Here is a 20,864-nt window from a genome sequence, read left to right on the forward strand (position 1 = left end):
GACAGTGCTCTTATTCCTTCCTTGATTTATAAGAAATTGAATGTGAGTATCAGCATCAAAGCCTCCTGCCTACCACCCCCTGGACCCCTGAGCTCCAAATTTTGGTTCTGTCCATCCAATTCCAAACAGATTGTTAGAGGAACAGAGTCTCCTGTGTATAACCTCAGCAGCTGAGCTAGGAAGGACTTGACAACTTATGTTGCACAAGTTGGAGCATAAGCAAAGCCAGATGATCTATCAGCCAGTCATTCTCATTCCTGCTCTATCTTCCTGGAAGTTTTTCTTGTTTGGTTGGTTTTCTAAATGGTTTTGGGCTGGGCTGTCTTTATTCTTGGTTGTATTAGCACAGCTCAAGTGCCTTTAGAGCTATAATTTCCATTGACTATAACACATTTCTGCATGAATCTAAACACTAACTTTTCGAGTACTTTGTAAGCCCAAATTTTTATATGCACAGTGACAGGAACTATTTAACTTTCAATTTTAATATGTTTGTCAGGTCTGGAGAGAGGAGTTCTTCCTAATGGCAGCCCCTGACCTGCAGTAAGCTTTCAAAAAAAAAAAACTTACTGAAGGGTGACAACATTCACTCCAGGAACTGGGCGCTCAATCTCTAGGTCTCGCCGACTAAAAAAAAAATAGAGAGGACAAAGGCTTTTGAAACACTGGAATTTTATAGATACTTCTATATTCTTCTAGTTTAGAGAAAGCACAGACAACCACATGTTAATTTAATCTGACTTAATGGTAATTTAATCACAATTTAATATGTTGTGGCCTCCATAACTGATGTAGAACCACACTTAGACTGAAGAATCAATGTTGTAGTTCAGTCCCAGTGTACAACCTTTCAACCCACAAATGCATGAGGTCCTTCTCCAATAAGCAAACCACCTGAGATCCCTAAAGGCACTATTAAGCAGAACTTCATACTGGGGGAAGCACATGTAATCCCACCACACAAGAAATACTGTCTCTAAAGAGCTGGACAGCCTCTTAAAAGTTTCCAGTTAGAAATCAGGTAAATGTATTTACCTGTTGTAAGAGTTGACAAAGAGATGAAGGTTGGTTTGATTCATATCATTAATGATATGCTGACGGTAAGTATGGATCAGGTCATGGTTGCTGTGAATCTCTTCCTAAAGTGGAGACAGAATTGTTCAGAACAGGGGCTATTTTCTGAAAGGATCTGAAGACATGGCACAGTAGTTGTGTACCAGACTCATAGATATGAGATGCACAACAGGAGTGCACCTTGAGGGAAGGGACAGCTTTCAGCACCCATTGAAGTCACCCATAATTAATACTGGCTTCTGATTGCAGTACCACAATTTTCACTTGAAAACTCAAATATGTTGTAATGTTTAAATCTCACAATTGCAAAACATGTTGTAGTGTAGATGGTTACAGTCAGACAAGTGTGAGGTTTTAAAACAAACAAAAGAAGATTCAGGGTAAGAAGCCTAATAAATGTTTCCAGGGTAAAGCAGATGTTGAAAGCTTAAAAAACATGTAATGTGGAACTCAATTTCACAATAGCAAATAACTAAGCTTCGAGGACTTCAATCAGAAACATTTTCAAACAGTTGGGTTCTAAAGTCTTTATAGATTAGTTCCTTGTTCTGCTGGAATGGAGTTTTCCATTGCATTTACTAACAATTTCAAGCACGGCAAAGTAGCCTCAAAAACAGTCCAGCACTTTACATTAGGCTTGTACTGGAGAGCACTGTTAACACCAATACCCAGCTGTCACAGAGCCACAAGTATATTATATAAAAAAGTCTGTGGGGTTTTTCAGCTCAGGACATGAGCATATACAACCCTTATACCTGTGTTTAAGTGTTGGCTGCCTAGACAGGGAGCTGCCCCTATTAGAGTTATCACAACTGAGGTGCACTTGAGTACTCAGGACACAGAAAACCCCATGGCAGAATACTGCCCAAAATGCTGGGAACAAAAGTATGAATCCTATCTCAATTTAACTTCATCTTTTGTTGTTTAACTGAAAGCTTCTGCACTCCTTCCAGCCCCAGGAGGTAAATACAGATGACTGAATACATCAGAGGAATCTTTTGAGCATTACCTTTCCAAATAGATGTGAAATGACCATGTCTGGCAAAGCATTCGTCCAACCTGAAATCTGAACAGCAAGATTACCTAAGTATCTGCTATTAATACAGCCCCTGAACAAATGACACCTTCCAATTACCCATAAACACACCAATGGATGTTTCTCGCTCTCTCTACATGAACCATATCCTACAGTGATATTTTCCCCCCTCAATCCACCTAGAACACCATCAGGGGTTTGAGTCATTCTCATCAGATGTCTTCACTAATGCAGTTGTACAGGGAACACACTGCTAGGGGCAGAGGTGTTTAGGGAATCAGTCCCTGCAGGAACACCAGGCAAACCAGTCTGGTGACTGGCCCTGAAACCCACTGCCCAACTCTCCTCCCTGACAATGCAATAGAACTGGGACCAGAAGCTCACAGCCCACAGTAAATGCTCCTGCTTTGGAGGGACACAAGAACATGAGGCACCTGCTGTGCTCTTGAGGTGAGCAATACTCCCCTTGAGAGGTGGAAGGCAGAGGCATAGATATAGAAGAATTTAATGCACTGAGGTGTTGGGTGATAATCAAAATGGGTCAGGAGGTTCATTTCAGCACAGAAAAGTTACTACATTTCATTTAAATAAGTTTTTCTATCACTTCATTTTGATGAGTTTAATATGGGTATATATTTAGAAACTAAGCCTTGAAAGAATGTTACATCCTGGCTCTGCAGGTTTTTCCGAGGAGTTTGTTTTATGTCTGCATCTTCTGGTTGTACAAACCATCTGTAGCCAATGCTCTTTTCTGAGTCCTTTTGGCATCTAAGCCTCACAGATTATTGAAACATGGAGGATGCTGTTCTGGACATTTTTCTGTATTCTGCTTCATATTTTGGGCTGTGTTGGTAAACAAAGCCATGGATAAGAAAGCACTGAATGCTACACTACTGATGTTTTTTTGAAAGATGTTTCCAAAGCTACCCTGTCCAGGTAAACTGTTCTCCCCAGTAGTTATGAGCTGTTAGGAATTTTCCCAGTAGCTCCATTGTGCCACATGTATCTGTTTTCTCAAAGGATTTATTTTTATCACTAGCCCTCTATGAAGTTTTTTTGCAAACTGAAGAGTAAACCCAAAAGGAATTAGCCCAGGATGTTTAGTATCTGCAGTCATGCCTAACATAGAAGATGGCCAAACTCCCCATGCCCCATAGGCTTGCAGTAAGATTTATTTTTCTGACTTAAAGATGGTTACCTTAGTTGCTGCCCAGTCCATCCAACCTTCAGCACAAGGGTTTACATTAATGAGAACTAATCCCTCCACCATCTCTGCATGGTTTAACTGCAAAAGAGAGGATCTAAGATTTGTCAGATATCCTTTGCAGCTTGACAGTCAGCAAAAAATTTAAATTATCAAATTATGTCATGGGGAGGAAAGTGGTAGGTCTAGTTTTATCTTGCAGAAAAGAAGCATATGTATGGGGGAAAAAAAAAATTAAAGCAATTCAACTGAGCAGCTGGAGAACATTAGGATTTAACTTTTTCTCCACCCTCAGTTTAAATAGAGAACTCCCATTATAAAAACCTTCTGCAAATTAACTGGGTAGAGCCCAGGCCTTAAAATGGAAAATCTAGGTCTTCTGGATTAGCTATCCTGCAGATTGTGGTATTTCACTTAAAAGCTTGGCTTGCATGCTTAACTGGGCACAGCAGAGCAGGAATTCTCCATGCACGCTATGGGAACAACAATATGTAAGGGAAATCAGGCTTGAGGCTTTAGGGAAGTTCCACAAAACTCACAGCAAATCTGGTTAAAATGTAGGCACCAGCTCCAGTTCCCATTCCTATGATAGTCTTCAGCCTGCACAGCAATAAAACAGAAGAGACAAATGAGGAAGGGTGCTGAAAATAAAGTTACACCAGTAGCCTTCCTCTTTCACATGCCAGGGTATCTGCAGAAGGGAGGGCTCAGCTCGGCAGGCTGTGGACCCCCGGCAATGTCAGTGGCCCCAGTGATATTTGCAGGACCCTGGTCCTCCTGCATTGCAGGGCAGCAGCTATCCTCACTTATCTTTAAGTAAATATACTGAGCAACCACAGCATTGTTCTGATCCTGGGGAGAAATGGTTAGTCTCTGCCAGAAAAACTTATAAGATACAGACCTGAAACCTGCAGCCTAAATACAAGGCTCCCCCTCCCCAGGCTCCCCCTGCCTTCCCCATCACAGCTATCCAACTGGGGCACTGGTTCCTCTCTAACAGGAGGCTGGCAGGGAAACATCTCCTGCTATCCAGTCACTGGGGTGATGAAGTTTAAACTTCATAACCAAACAGGGCAGAGACAAACCAAATATTTGCATTAACTGAAATCAGATTTAAAGCATCACCTTCAAGGTCATAGAAAATACATGGGAGGGAAGGCTAGACAAAACCAGTGAGAAAAACAGTGGTTCATTCAATGCTTTTAGGAAAATACCTGAGGATAGTTTTAATTCTCATTAGCAATATTAAATCAAGACTTTCTAAATACACTCCAGTTTCATTGATTTCCAAGGTGTTGATGTTATTTGTCACATTTTTTGAACAGTGCAACAGAACTGGCAATGCAGTGCCTAACATTAGGCAGTTCAAAAAATCCACCCCCCCTAAAGAGGCAGTGAGGTGACCTGGCCCACAGTACTGGAAGAGCTGCTTATAACTGCAATGTCTAAACTGGGGAGGTGGTGTTTCCAGGCTGTGTTTTCCAAAGCTGCCTAACCCCGAATGCCAAGTTTCCTCTGCTTGTTCTAAAAACCCCTTGGAGGTGTCTACCTGCCCTCTCCACTGTGTACCAGGAGCAGGAGCTCCACAGAAAAGGAACCTTTTCAGCTACAGCTCCTGCTAAAGCTGAGCTTCAAGGGAGGACAAATCCCCAAACGTGGTGCAGGTAGACAACCCAGGAACACTGCCACCAGGTCTTTTAACACTGGTGACCTGGCATCTGCATTTGGCTGTACAAGATGCTCAGGGAGGTCAGACTGACCCCCTAGAACACTCAAGCCACAGAAACAAAACAGTAAATGTCTTCAGATGGGACAGTGTTTTTGGTTTTTTTCCTGCTTAACCACACAGGAAAACGTGGGTTGTTTCAGTGGGAAGAACAGATTGTCTGTGCCCTGCCCCTGTGAGGGCTATGCACAGAGAATATAGGAGGAAGGCCCTAAATTAGGCTCATGGGATTTCTCCTAAGTTGCTTCCTGTTTAAAAATAACCAGACATTTCAAAAAGGGCCAAAAAATAAACTCTTTCAGAAACCAAGGCAAAAGCAATCCATCTATAACAGAGGCATCCAAAAGAACCACAAGTGTATTTCTAGCAAACAAAATGCCAGACAGCCAAGCTAAGACAAATGCCTGCTCTTTCAGCGAGCCACATAGACAAAAGGAGAAATACAAGTAAACAATTCTACACTCACCCAAACTGTTTCAGGATTCCAGGAATCATTTCAGCCAGCTGATCCATGGAGGGATACACATACCTGAAAGAAGCATGTTTTTGAGGAGTTACTACAGCACATCCAGCAGAGCACACTGGCATTTGTAGAGACACAGTGATCCCTGTGGAGCTCGTACCAAATGTGGTCATCATGAGATCACTGAATGAATGAGCTGAATTTAAATCAGGAGAAAGCAAAAGTAATTTTGCAGAAATATGAGCATAATCTATATATAGATTCTATATGTTAGAAGACAGTAGATGCCTAAGAACAAAACAGACTACAATGAATCTTTCCCAAGGAATGTTTACACTTAGAACTTATGAAGAAGTTTGAACAAGAGAGATGAGTTTCCAACCACATTCACTATGTTTGTATTTCTAGTCCACCACAAAATTTTCCCAGTATTGCATAATCAGAGGCTACAGAAATGACTTTTAGCTATTTGGCAAAAAATTTACATGCATGTTTTTAAGGACACAAACATTTCCATAGGATAAATGAGAACAGCTTTTCATTAATATTGATGAGGAAAATGAAGGCATAAGAAAGGCTATGAAGCTGATGAAGAAGGCTCAATAAAAACAGCTGCTCCTGGTCTTCTTAAATCAGAAAAAAACTTTGAGAGAAGGAGATTCTGAGCAAAATCTCAACTGAGTAGCATGAGGAAAAAAAAAAAAATCTATCCGGAGTAGAGCTGGAAAACATCTGCCTAGGATGTATTTAAATCTCTGTTATACCTAATTATTCTCCAGTTTAGTCTCTAAAATATAACCAAACAAAAACCACCAAGGACTGCAAAGCATTTTATTTTTTTAGATTTTCTTTTTGGGAAATTAAACCTTAATGTGACAAAAGGTGGTGTCACTGCAATGGCTTTGGTCTGGGAGACTTTGTTGAAGGTTTTCAGTACTTAAAGGAGACCTATAAGAAAGAGGAGGACAAACTTTTCAGCAGGACCAGTTGTGATAGGAAAAGAGGTCATGGTTTTAAACTAAAAGAGGGTAGATTAGGGTAAATTAGAACTAATGTAGCCCCACATTTCTCTTCACAGAGAAAAGCAAGGCACAATTCTTGCCAAGAATATTTCCGGGTTTCACATTCTCTGAACATCAGAGAAAGAAAACACAATTCTTATCATTTGCTGTGCCTGTGTTTGTGCAAAAGCAGAATGCAATATGGAGATTGTTTACCCAAAGTGAGGTGTTTTGTTTCCTTGGCCTATCAGGGCCAAGAGTGTGTGTGGGGACTGTGGGGTGACAGTCACGAGATTCTGTGCAGTGTGAGAGGTGTGTGCAGGGTCGAGTGCTTGGCAGGTTCAGTTTTAGATGTATAGAACAATAGAGTGTAATAAAGTAATTAATTGGCCTTCTGATATCCATGGAATCCTCCTCATCATTCCTCCTTCATCAGGGCCTCACAGCATGGCTATAAGCTAAGGAAGAAGTTTGTTTACAAAGAGGGTGGTAAACCCTGAAGCCAGAGAGGTGGTGGGTGCCCCATCCCTGCAAACATTCCTGATCAGGTTGGACAGGGCTCTGAGCAACCTGATCAAATCATCCCTGCTCACTGCCCAGGCACTGGACTAAGTAACCTGCAAGTTTCCCTTCAAAACAAACCATGATTCTATGACTTAATTTGAGAATGCAAGTCTCCCAATTGAAGGGCATGTAGAGATAATACAGCTTCTTACATGACCACCATGATTGTATCAAGCCTTTGCCAGCCCCAGACCAGGATGGTTGCCCTCTGCAGCTGCCAACTCAGAAGTGTTAACACTCGCTCAGGACATGAGGGCTAAGGCACTTAAAAGCTCATGATTTAAACAAATGCAAAGACAGGGTGACTGAAATAGCTTTGTAGGCTGCTCTGACAGACAACTGGGCCATTGCAGCTAACAGCAGCATCAGACCAGCTTAGATTTTAAGCAGGGAAATAGACTGGCTCCTGCAATAAGGGTACTTATAAGCTCCTTAGTGTGTGGTTCTTACAGAACAACTGCTCCTTGCCTTGTTCCCTCCCCTGGCATGTTGGCTGCTCCCTTCCTCAGCCAAGCTGGTTCTTGTCCAAGGGGCATCTCAAGGTAAACCTGTCTCACTTGCCCTAAACAGGTAAAGCATTTTGGCAATGGCAGTGCTCACGGCCCACAAGGTTTCCAAGAGTTACAGCATCATACATGGCACAGTCAGGAGTGCAGAGCTCTCTAAAACTTTCTGTGGGGGTCATCACCCTGTCACTGCCCAGCAACTTGCATTTTTAGCTGGGTTATCAACTTAACATCTACCATGCTGCTACTTCATAAAGACCACAGACTTACATGGGAGTGATGTAGAGGTTAATGCCTGTCTTCTTTATAGCAATCATTTAGTTTTCCTGTAGTATTTATATTCAGGAATGTCATTACAAAACAAGCTGGCTTAATATTTAAATTTAAATCGACAAGATGTAGATATCTGTCAAGGAACTGCTTTACAAGCAGTCTAGTTAGCAGAGCTAAAACACAGAATTGCAGCCACCAAGTCAACTGTGAATTGGCACAACAAAACAGAGCTCCCAAAACTCCAGTACTTCACAAACAGAGTCAGAATTTAAGATCAAAAGCCAACTACTGTGCTTGGTGCAAGTACTTTTTAATGAAACTGCAGCTCAAGACTTTTTTCCAAAAGAGGGTAACTATGAAAGCATGGGCTGTTTCCCTGACAACTCACCCAGCCTGGAAAGATGGTGCTCCATCCTGCTGACCAGGTGCATCCACGTGACAGACTGCAAAGTGCTGGGTGATTTCCTGCATATCCTCAAAGTTGAAGAGAGGATTGAAACAAGTTTTATCTTGGGAAGGAAAAGAAAATATGACATAATTATGCTAAAGGAAATACTAAATTTGCAGCTACAAAAATAATTTATTAATCTATCCTGCAGGTTAATGAAAACTTGAATCAATCAGGTCAGCTAAGGTTTTCCATCTTATTTTTGTACCTACTGGAAGTATTTACTTGGTACACCTAATTCCTCAAAAAATATTCCTTATGCAAAGTTAAAATACTAACAAAATAAAGCCAAGGGTATTTATCCCAGGTTTTGTCTTAGATTAAATTGCCCATTTCCTTGTCCATTTTCTTTTTTTTTTTTTCTTTAATTGTGTCAAGACAAATGGAGAGAAAAAATATTCAAGGCTAGGATGGTGACTTGTTCTTTTGCCCAGATATTACAAGTTAAACATCTTGAGCCCTGCAGCTCAAGACAAAAGCATCTTTTTGGGATACTCATTGCTGTAGGCTCCAAGGCTTGAGGTGATCTGATTTCTGATTTTTAAGCAATATTAATACAGGGAGAGGATTAGCATATTTTCCTTCTGGTGTGGAAAGTACCATCTCTGAGGTGCCTAGAAAATGGTTCAATACTCCTTGTGTTTCTGAATGTCCTCACAAAACACACATGCAAAATCTGGGCAGAATATAAAATAGTCTTAGCTCAAATCAACTTTAGAAGAATATGCAAGTCCAGAACAACTTTGGAAAGGAGAAGGTGTAATTTAAATTTAAGTTACAGATTTTCTCTGTGCTGATTCACTGAAAATCAAAATTAAAGACACTTCCATGAAACACCGGCAAATAAGCTTTTTTTTTGTCTTATAGTAATATTCACCCCATTGCAATAGCCAGCCCATAAAGATCAGCAGGTGTTTTTAAATATTGATAACTGATTAAGAAACCATGAACTGTGTGCAACAAATAGAACTGACAAAAGAACAAACTAGAGCAGGTCTGGCTATTAACTCATCATATGACAGATAAGATAAAAAGCACTTGAAGGTTTTTTTTCCTAATGCTGGCTAACGACACAAAGCCAACACTCATTTCATACTGCCTTGACACGTAACTCATAAAAACCCAAGCAGCACAAGGCTGCTTATCAGGCAGGACCCAAAGCCCCAGCAGAGCTCTTTTTCCTGCTGGCAATACACCATTGGCCTGCCCTTGAGATTTTTTACAGCATTCATACACAGTCACTGTGAACTACCAGAGATCTTTCACCCCTTTAACTGAAGTATTCCAATTATTTACTGAGCAAGGATAAAAAACTCATCTGAGAATTACACTTGGTGTAAGAGTTAGGTGCCATCTAACAGCTTCCAAGGCCCACAAAGAAGCAAGGGCCTGGGGAGGGTTTCCCAAGCCCTGCTCTTTCCCAGCTCTGGCAGTGCTGTCCCAGGAGCTGTAGATGCAGAGCCCACTTACGGTTGAGGCCGATGTCGTGGTAGGTGAGGATGGCCGGGCGGTTCCCCCGCGGAGTGCCGCACATGGTGACCCGCACGGAGCCGTGCACAGTCTCCACATCCTGCTCCTGCCAAGGACAGCAACAAGCTCTCAGGGGTTGGCCAAGTGCTCCTGCACGGCTGCTGCAGCAGAGCCTGATGGACCACGAGCACAGGTCCTGCCCCATGCTGGGGTCTGCTCTGCAATCCCACCCTGACACCCCCGTTCTGCCCCATGGTGGGGCTCTGTGCTGACACTTTACATTTGATGTCACCTCCTCCAGTCCACAGACAATTGCAGCAGCACTCAAACTGCTAGCTCTAACCAGATGCTGAGGGAACAGTTTAACAGTTTTTAACCACATTAAAAGGCAGAATAAGAAAACAAAGAAAGCAGTTTTGCTGTACTGACACCTAGAATACCAAGAGCTTACAACTATGACCCTCAACATTCACAAAAGTACAAGTCACCATGATAAAATATTTCTGATTTCTAGGAAAAGAACTCTAGCTGAGAAAATGACCACTATTCCCTAAAGAAAGCAGCATTAAGGAGCTTGTACATGCTTATCTGCCATAAGGATTTATTACACTGTGAAGCCTTGTGATTGCAGTAGTCTTCCCCAATAAAATCAGCAGCCACATGTGTTTGTTTTATGGCTTGTGATGTACAGACCTGAGCATAAACCGAACTGTGTAAAGTTTGCTAATAGAACAAAATAACCACAACATCATTCTGATCCTTACCAGGAAAGACATTACAAAGTAAACTGCTATTATTTGGCATAACAGGAGTTCATACTTCATACTGATCTTAAAGCCAAGGACACCTTCATTAACAAACCAAAGACCCCAAGAGCACCCCATCTTTTGAATCTCTAAATGTGAGTTACACAAAAGATGGAACAGTTTTTTGTTTCTTTTCCACTTGAACTTCACATGGGTTTAAACAATTTGGTATTTTGCCAAAATGTACCAAAGGAATGACAAACCAACAGTTATTTCTGACACCTTTTTACAGTATGGTTACACTCACATAACAATCAAGGAATTATATAGGCAGTAGCCAGTCTTTGCATCTCCCCAGAATTCTTTATTTACAGCACAGGACACAAATATGATCCATGGCATTCAGTGCAGTGCACTGCCTGCTGCTGCACGGCTTGTTTGATTTGTTTCATGCTGTAACACTCAGAGGCAAAGTCCAAGTTCAATTCAAATCTTTCAAAAATTATGCTGTAGAAATCAGAGATGTACAGCCCCTGCAAAAACCTTTTTAAAAGGTTTGATTACCTTCCATCATCTGAAGTAATAATTCAATCTAAATCTCAGCTCCTTAATTTGATACGAGGAATGCATTGCACATTTTGCTGCAAATAAGGATTCTAGGCAACACCATTCTACATTTCATCTATTTTCCTTTTAATTACACAATTACATCAGCTTTAAGTTACAACTGAGGCAGTGAATCAAGACCTAATCACCCCTTGCACACAGGACAAGTTAAGTATCGCTGCTGTCTGAACTACACTCCAAAACTAATTTTCAGATTCTCTACCTCCTTAGAGACTCATTCCTCTGCATACTCACTGCATTACTTATCAGGTAAGCTGTATCTTCCACATCTAGGACCATCTTTAGGCAAAACAGGGTGACAAATCCAGCAAGTCACACAGAGGACGGGTGGCAGGTTTTTATTTTGCCCCAGCAGGGAACTGGGTTATATAGACAAGCTGCTCTCCTGCAGAGGCTTATGACTCCCATCATGCCCAGCTGGGGAAACCAAAACAGACTAAATCACCAGGATGTCACCCTTAAATAGGATTTGAACCAGGTTTGACCAGGGGAAGAATGTACTCAGAGGTCAGACATCAAAGATGAACTAACTCCTTGCCACACAATGTACAAAGTGCCAAATTTCTAACCTGGGATTTAGCACAGTCTTTCCTGTTGCTGTTTCCATCAAATTTTGGGAAGTTAGTTTCATTTAATGTTTTGTTACCTGAAATGCTGAAACAACCCAAACTTATGCTAAATTGAATCAGAATTGAGTTCTTTCCTAAAAGCCAGGATTAAAGTCTCCAGTAAATGCAAAAGACTGAAAAATTAGTGTAAGTCACAATGATTCAGAACAAAAAAAACTAAGGCCTTTGAAATGTTTGATATCTAGTATTTCCAAGTAGATAAGACACATTTAAAGGATTCCTACATCACCTTACTAATGTCACCAAGTTCAGCTTTCGGTGGAAAAATATGGTATTGTACATTATACATTGGCTAAGTCATTACCATATACTATTAAAAATATAATTATAGAAAGGCTTGGGCTGGAGAGGATGTTAAAGATCATCTAATTCCTGCTGTTGGCAGGAATGCCACCCACTAAATCAGATTGCTCAGGGCCCCAATAACATTCTACATCATTAATATATATTTGGATACTGTCATACAATACTCCTAAATAGATTTGCAGTGCCAGTATATAGAATTAATAATACATGAAATTAATAATGATGGCAATTAATATTTTCCACATTCTACTCTCTTACACTTAGCTAATTAAAAAAATATAATTTGGCAACCTCAGCACTGTAATGAAAGTAAGCATTATTGTGTAACACACCTCCTGCTGAGTGTGGAACATTGAAATTATTTTCCCCTCAGTTAGAGACTAATAGGCATTTCATATAATCAGATTTTATTGCTAGAGCTTTCCAGTAACAACAGTGAAAATCCAGGACCTGTTTTCTTTGCAGGGAGCATCTTCATGATTCAGGATCATCCTCCTTCATGCATGAAAGAAAAAGTCTGTTCACGGTAGATAAAACCAAAGCCTTGAACCTGCACATCCCACTGGCCACCACAGAGAACTCTACCAGAACTGGAAACCTGGATCTAGTTCAAGCTCAGAGTCAACTAAAAATAGTTCAGAGACAACAGGTGACCACACTCCCAATAAGTGGCACAACACAGTCAGTTTAACAATTGGCTCAATTCCTCATTACTGTCACAGTGAGACTCCCCTAATTCAATAGGGTTGTGCTGTTTTCCTGTAGCACAAATTCTTAATGGGAAATGCACACAAGGTTCTAAAAAACAATCAATTCAAACCAGTTTGTTTGGTGACATCAACAACTTCACATCCCTATTGATCCTATTAAAGATCAAGAGATTTGTCTACGTGATGTAGGGATGGATGTTTTCAAAATGCAGAGCACTGAAAACAGATGGCAGCACATCCCAATCAACATCAACATTATAGTAAGAGGCTCTTCACCAACTGATTTGTATTAAAACACTATCTTGGAAAAAAATCCAAGGTACACTAATCCGATAGAAGGATAAAGACAAACACACCATCTGTTCACATCTCTCACTTTAACAGAGGTGCAGTCTTATCTCAGTGCACCAAACACACACATGCAAATTCTTTCAGTATGTGCAATTTAAGGGAGGCTGCCTCAGTTTGGAGGAGCTGGTAGATCCTAAAATAGATTTTATTTTTGCTTCAAGTGACCTTTTAATTTTTTCATGAGGTTTGAAGGGGAAGAAAATTTGTTATCACACAGGAGGGCTCATTTATTCCATCCCCTCTACCCTGGGTAAATATGACATGGATTGAGAAACATGTTTATGAACAAGTTGTTTTCTGAAGTACGGAATACATGACCAAAATGTCTCAGATATCTAAAAAGGAAAACTGCACATGCACACTGCACATTTTGCTAAATACGTCATGTTTTATATTTTAAGTAAAATACTGCACTCCATCAAGATTATTTTAAAGCTTTCAAATATACTTAATCCTCAATTACAATCTCGTGCTTTTATTTTAATTCATGATATTATGACTGTTAAATACAACTCCCTTCTCTTGCCTTAGAACTGGGGGAAAAGCTTTGGAGCTTTTAAAGAAGATTTAAATAGCTTTGAAAGTTCTAGGAAATAGTATATTTTAAATTCATATTACTTAAGAACTTTATTATAGTAATACCTGCATAAGCTATTTTTTCTCTTTTTCCGTTTCTTGGAGATTAAAATTATTTGAGATTTTTAATGTGCTATTTCAATGTTCAATTTCAAACCCCCTTTGTCCTGAAGTTCTTTAGCATTTTCTCAAAGGATTTTTTTACTCTAAAATAGAATTTCAATTCATCTTATGCTTGTTTTTTCCTAAAACCCAATGCCCACATTTCCATTTTTTTTTTATTAGTTAACATTTCTATTCTGAATTAGCAATATTAAGAAAAAGGTTCCCCAAAATCAGGGTGGTGGTCAGGTACATTAATAAGGATGATGACTTCAGAAGTAAATGTAAGTGACCCTGCTAAAGTGGAAGCCAAGAACAAAAACTTTGCAGCAGGAACTGACGCAGGTCATTGCGACAGCTCTGCCCAGGGATCCTTCCTAGTCCGATTAGCAGGGGTCACCCTGCTCTGCTCTCACTCTGGTGATGAAAACCACAGCCAACCCCCTCCCTTTCCTTCAGTGTCCCAAAGGATGAGGAAATCCACACAGCACACTGCAACACCCCAAACCTGGGAATCCCACCCCTCCTGCCAGCTGCTCCAGCTGATTCATCTCCCCTGCAGCTCTTCCCTTCTCCATCAACAGGCAGGAGGAGGAGGAAGTAAATCTGAAACAGATCTTTCCTGCCTTTGGATACAGATGGCCACAAGTGCAAGGGACAAACTCAACTCTGCAGCTGCCACACTGCTCCAAGTTCTGCTGAGTGACTGAGAAAGCAGAGTCCTGATGGACTGAAACAGAGCTGGGAGGATGAACATGAATATGCACAGTGAGAAGGAGCCAGGGCTCCATTGGCTCCAAAGCTACAGACTACACACACACATCCAACTGGAAATGCAATTCAAACGTGCTTGGCATGAAGACCACAAAGGCACCCAAGGCACAGTGCCCTGCACCGTTTATCATCAATTATCCCAAAACAGGTTTGGCCAGGAACATTCCCTGTGTGAGATCCAGGAGACCTTTACTTCAGTTTTCAGGTGGGTGCCACAGACATCATAACAGACAAATTGCTGTCTGGAGGCAGCTCAGAACTGCCAGTTCTTTCATCTCTTGTCTTGGCCATCCCCTGATAACTCCAAAGATTTTTTTCCCAGAGAACAACCACACGTGTCTTGCAACATGTGCTTTCAGAAGGGCAATATACCACTATACAGTGGCTTACTCTAAAAATGGAAAGCTGTGTTTAACTCCAGTCTGTCTAGAACTGCATGTGAAGTAAGAATCTATTTTTTCCCAAATCTGAGTAACTAGGTCAAATTTACTCTTGGAAGGAAAACTTATCACAGACAGTTCTTTTCACTAGTGGCAGAAAGAAAGTCATTAACTGAACACAGCCTAACTTGCTCCCAGAAGGATGGAGGAACTCGCAGTGGATATGGTGGACACCCACATCCATACACAGGCAATAAATAAGAAGCTCCATTCTGCCAAGCACCAATAACTTCCTTCCCTGGGCAGGTCCATCCTCTTCCCAAGTAGTTCATTGGAGAGGTTGCTCCCTAAGAGCTTCAGCCTCAGTCCTGAGTGACCTGGGTCCTCTAGGCCACACAGGAATTTCTCTAATGAACTAAGCAATCAAATCTCTCATAGCAGTGCCAAACCACTTTTTCCACAAATCAACCACAAAAGAACTTAAAGAAACACAGGGAGGGCACTTGTGGCTTTAAGAACCAAAGCAAAGTCTCCTTTGCAGTCACAATTTTTAACAAAATGCATTGAGACTTATTCCACATTTTTCCTGAACTAGAACAACTAAAGATTAAACTCTTAACAAAGACAGATCATTAAAAAAAGTAAGAGCTGGCAGAACAGAGCTAAATGACAAGAACCACTGCTCTGGATTAGTGAGAGTTAATCCAAAACATGGAGGAAAAAAAAGCAAAAAGGCTTAGAGAATTTGATCTTGCAAGTTAAAACAATCTATATATACACATGGTTTACAAACCAAGCAATTTATTCCAAGAATAGAAATGAAATATGGGTCACTTCTGGATTCTTAATCAAAAGACTGTAGTATTCCTGTTAGCAGACTTAATCTGGGATTCAATTTATTTACACCAAGTGATCAATCCAGAACCAAACAGAAAGCTTCTCCCATGGTGTGCACAGCCCTGCAGGAAGCTGTGTGGTGACAATCTAACTTACATTTATCAAGACCTCAGGCAGTAGTTTTCATTAAGAAAAAAAATAGGGGTAAGATGCAGGATTACTGTAAACTACAGCTTTGCTGTAGTAAGAACCATTGAAAGATGAAAAAAAGTCCAAGACAGCTGTCTCACTTGGTTTCCAAGGAAAACTCTCAAATTTGGGCTGTATTTTCAGAGCAACTGGCACAACATTGAATAGAAATATATAGATAGGTGCTAAAAAAGCACAACATGCAATAGAGAAGGGCTGTTTCCTGCAAAGACCTGAACACAGACTAGAACAATTTAATTGCTTTCCCTGGTTCTGCACAGTCTGCTTCCATTTCTACACACCTTGATAAAAATGAAACACCCAGAGAGCATCTGTTCCCAGTACACAATCCTCATCCTCAGCAGTGGGAAACCACCACTCACACTGATCACAGGGCAGGTACACCCTCCCTGAGCTTCATCCCAGCTCATTCCAGCCTGGCTCCTGCAGCCATGCAACTTCTTAGTCTCAGCTAAGAATCAGCAAGAACAAACTTCTCAGTCAAAAGCCCAAATGGCAATAAAATAAGAGGAGCCAGGGGAGGGACAAAGTCATCTATCAAAAGTGTGACACTCAGGGAGAGCAAAGGGCCTCCATGTGACCTAGTGCTGTGCTATAAGCTTGTATGTCTCTAAATAAAAATAGAGAAATACCATCACTCCTTTTACTGACAATACCGATTGCTTTGCACCTTCCACCACCCCACAGGCTCCAGGAATATTTTGGAAAATTTCAACAGCATAATGGGATGCATCCAGAGGAACATTTCCTCTGAGGAAATGCACGCACGCTGCTAATGAAAGCAAATTAACAGGGGGAAGTGTGTGTCCATGTGGGAGGGGAATATATTGTTTTCACTACCACTGCTGAAGATTCTCATTCTCCCAGCAAGAACAGAACTGCTTGCAAACCAGCCATCCCCTTTGACTGAACCTTTCTCAGCTCTAGGCTGAAAAGGCCCCCCATGGTCCCCTTCACATGGCTACAGCACAGCCCCATTCAGACCCCTCTCCCACAGTAACAGCATTCCTGGCAAGCAGACAGTCCCTTCCAGTCACATCTTGCTGTTTTCTCAAATGTCAATTCAATCTCCCCTCGTGCAAAAAAAAAAAGGAAATAAAAAAAAAAAAAAAAAAAAAAAAAGGAGGAAGGAAATAATGGTTTTACTTGCCTGAACATCGAAGTCTGGAAGGAGGCGAGTGATAGCCTGTGAAGAGATTTGAAAGCATTAATGGAAGTAACTTGCAGCTCTGGAAATCTGTGCTTGGATATGTGTTCAAACCCCCCAGTTCTGCAGCTGAGAGCTCTCTCTCCATTCAATGAAAGCTCTTCTGACGAGCATCAACATTCACCCAAGAGCTTTTAAACCCACTAATCTTCATGGAGAAATGAAAGCAGTGAAATGCTAGATTACAGACCAGCAAAATGAAGACCAAAAGCTGGTGCATCCTCAGTTATTGTTAAATCTGAGCAATACACTCACAAGGAGCAGTAAAACTGAACTTTTTGCATCATTTATTGTAGCCATGGGACAGCCAACAGCCTCAGTCCTGTCTAGGGTGGGAAGTCCCACTTCAAGAATGCACTGAACACTTGGAGCTCAGTTAAGCAGTCATTACTGGGAGTTGGTTACGTGGGAAGGGTTGGGAAGGGTTTTATTCCAGCCAAAATTCGTCTTTGCAGTGTTTGGGAAGCTGGCTGGACACAGAGAGGTCCATTCCACCCTGTCACCTGCCATAGCTGCCACTGACAATCTCCTGCACCTGTCAAGGGTCTCCACCAGGAAAGGAGTGAGGTGACAACCTCCACACCTCCAACAGCCTACAAGGCTTATAGCTTCAAAGGAGGAAACCTCTTCTAGTTACCTCCTTCTTTTAAGGGAGAAGAAAGAAGTCAAACTTATTTCCACTGGAGGGAAATAAAACAGAAGGAAGAACAGCCAAGCAAACACTTTATGCTGCAAAGTGCAAAAGGCCAAAGCTTGAAAAATAAAACTGAGATTAAAAAAAAAGCTTAGAATCCTGACAAGGAGGTCACTCAGCCTCAGAAGCCCAGGTAAAATAAGGACAGATGTCAGAAGCACCACAGGTGCTTTCTTGGGGACCCTCAAGCACTGCAGTAGAAATTGTAATTCTTAGTTGTGACTTTTGGGCAATTAGGGACATTCTTGGACATGTAAACAACTACCAAAGATCTGACTGAGCAGAAATAATTTTGCACAGCCTTAGCTTTAGACAATATGCTGTGTTTTACTCTCACTGTATTGTTGGTCTCATGATCTTTTAAACAAAACATTTCAGCCACTGTTGCTCCCATGGGACCCAGGGCTGAAAGGAATAAGTGCATTTGGCACCTGTACCAACAGCATATGAAATGAGGGGGATCATTGCTCAGGAGCAAAGGCTTGGCTGCAGCAGGAGCCCAAGCACAACAAGCCAGACAGAGAGCCTCACCCAATAACTCACTCAAAACCAGCTCCCCTGTTCATCTCTCTGTGCTGACCATCCTTCAGGGCAACTTTTTCCACAGTCTCAAAACACATTAACATCCTTCATCTATGTTAAAATGGCCACAGAGGAAATCAAACTCTGTCCTAATTTCCCCCATGCAGACAAAATTTAAGGCAACATCATGAACAAAAACATATAGGGCTCCTTGTAAAGATTCCAACTTTTGGCCTATGAGGTACCAAAGCCCATGAGGTTAATCAGTATTTTAAGATATTTCTGAACTTTGAAGCAAAGATATTCCAGTACCAACAGGACTTCTGCTTAGAATCTCCTTTGCTTTGGTAGTTCTGAACAATATGGGCATTAAAAAAGGGTCTTAGTTTCTGAAAAGTTTGAGCACTGCATTCAGTGGTATCCAAACAAGCTCTGCTTTCATGCAATGTCCTTGGCAAAGGAGCTGTGTTTAAAGTTTCTCTAGCCATTCCACTGCAGTCACAAGTGGAAATTATTTTCTGAAGTGTTTACATAAAAGAGGGAGGGAATAAAAAAGAAAGCAGCAGATAGAGCAATGAATTCTAGTGTATAAGACCAGAAAAAACCCAGCACATTTATATACATGATTGTCAAGAAAAAGTGTCATTGGGAACAAGATAAAAATCTTAGTTTTGTTTCAAGAAAACATTGAGATGTTTCTTCACATATTACAGTGAATTTTTTGCCATGAACCTACCAAAGCACAGAGCATGGCTACCACTAAAGAGTCAGCCACTGAATCCAGATGTTGTTGATAGGGTTGGTTTTTTTTTTAAAAAAAAGTCCAATAAAGACTGGAAAGCAGTACAACAAGGTTAAATGATAAAAAAAAAAGGCTAGGATGTTTCTGTGCTGCAGCTCCAGTGGCTGTAACAGGCTGTGGGTTGCACACACCCAGCTGGCTGTAACTCATGGCTCAGTGCACTCCGGACAAGAAGGGGCTCAGCTCTACCTCTGCACTCAGCTGTGCCCAAAGGAAGTGTAAAGGCTCTCTCTGTGAGAGGCAGCTGACAGAGCAAAGTCTGTCTTTACACTGAGAAATGTGTAGCTGTAGAGGCATGTACAGGAGACTGCCCAATTGGCATCATTTGATACAGCTAAAGACACATAGAGCTTTCATTATTCAGAGAAGAAAAAGTGTCACCATCATATTAAAAGAACAAAACCAAACAAGAACAAATAATTAGGGTCAGTTTTGCATTATTTAAAAAAAACCAACCCAATGAACTATTCTTATTCCATCTCCAGTTTTTCTTTTCTTCTTCCATACAATATGTTCAAAACAATCTAAGAACACATGTGCAGTTCCAAAAGCAGGCCTGATAGAAAACACAGAAGCTCTAAAAAGCTTTAGATTAATTACCTCCTCCTTCTCCACCAGAGGTTTCACCTCTGCAAGGTGAGCATCCTGGAACTCTGTTGACATGGTCAGTAGCTGATATCTGCAAAGAGGAAAAGAGATTTGTTCTCAGCTTGCATCAAAGATTAAATACAGGAACAAGTAAAGATCCTGCTCCACCCAGCCCCCACAATGACCCACTCTTTCAGGTTATAGTTTAAAAGACCTCTGCTAGAAGATTATAAATCTCTTGTAAAATGCCTCCCTGGTTTATTTATATACACACAATATGAGATTAAAGAAATACTAAGGCTGCAAGATCAAACAGAAGTTTGGCAGCTTCAAAGCAGGGAATGCTGGAGAAAAGAGGGTAGGGACAGCAGAGAGAACCATGGAAACTGTCATTGCAAGGGTAAAAGAAGACATACCCAAATCTGCATGACTGCCTATTGAAATGTGCTTGAACAGAACAGTTGTTTCTGAAAACCTTTTTTTTTTTTTTCAGTGTATGCAAGATTCCCTCACTATTCCCCAGATTTTTACAGTGAGAAAATCAAACTGGACACACATTAGCATCTTTTTTATTGTCAGATTGATGTACTCCATTCTTCAGGACAGATAAAAATCAGAAACTCCTATAAGTGCACTCCAACAAGGTTCATGCAATAATGCTTTTTTCAAAACTGTCAAAGGAAGGGACAAGACTGCTGTGTCCTGCTCTTGGACAGGACTGGCACTGGGATGTCCAGCCCTCAGCTGCAGGAAGCTTAACTGGGAACACAGGCACAGCAAAGCCCAGCAGAGGTGATTGCCAAGGCAGAGTCATAGGTCATGCTCAGGTGCAGAGCACCTTCTGTGTTTCTCCAGACTGGGATTCATCTTCTCATTCCTTTGACAAAGATAAGGGACCTGAGTCAGAGGGCTGCTCCCTGTCAAGCTCTAATGAATGACTAGGAACAGTTCTCAAAAGAGATCCCAGAACTGCTGCAGCAGCAAATACAGAAGTCAAAGTCTTTGTATTGCACACCCTTTAGTCTGCTGGAGAAATGC

At 41.1% G+C, this 20,864-nt stretch overlaps 1 protein-coding gene across 1 annotated transcript in view; it reads right to left on the reverse strand.

Annotated features, from left to right (window-relative positions):
* Positions 1-20,864, reverse strand: part of NDRG1 (N-myc downstream regulated 1) — a 40,385-nt gene that overhangs the window by 6,988 nt on the left and 12,533 nt on the right. The window contains exons 2-11 of the mRNA XM_009088252.4: positions 19,839-19,917; positions 17,164-17,199; positions 9,766-9,871; positions 8,236-8,356; positions 5,507-5,569; positions 3,854-3,914; positions 3,309-3,395; positions 2,084-2,140; positions 1,036-1,139; positions 571-627 (exon numbers count right to left, since the gene is read on the reverse strand). Of these exons, the coding sequence (XP_009086500.3) occupies positions 571-627; positions 1,036-1,139; positions 2,084-2,140; positions 3,309-3,395; positions 3,854-3,914; positions 5,507-5,569; positions 8,236-8,356; positions 9,766-9,871; positions 17,164-17,199; positions 19,839-19,901 (755 nt within the window). The 5' untranslated portion in view covers positions 19,902-19,917. The remainder of the gene's footprint in view (positions 1-570; positions 628-1,035; positions 1,140-2,083; positions 2,141-3,308; positions 3,396-3,853; positions 3,915-5,506; positions 5,570-8,235; positions 8,357-9,765; positions 9,872-17,163; positions 17,200-19,838; positions 19,918-20,864) is intronic.

The sequence above is a fragment of the Serinus canaria genome, chromosome 2 (assembly GCF_022539315.1).
Source record: "Serinus canaria isolate serCan28SL12 chromosome 2, serCan2020, whole genome shotgun sequence".
Taxonomy (NCBI): domain Eukaryota; kingdom Metazoa; phylum Chordata; class Aves; order Passeriformes; family Fringillidae; genus Serinus; species Serinus canaria.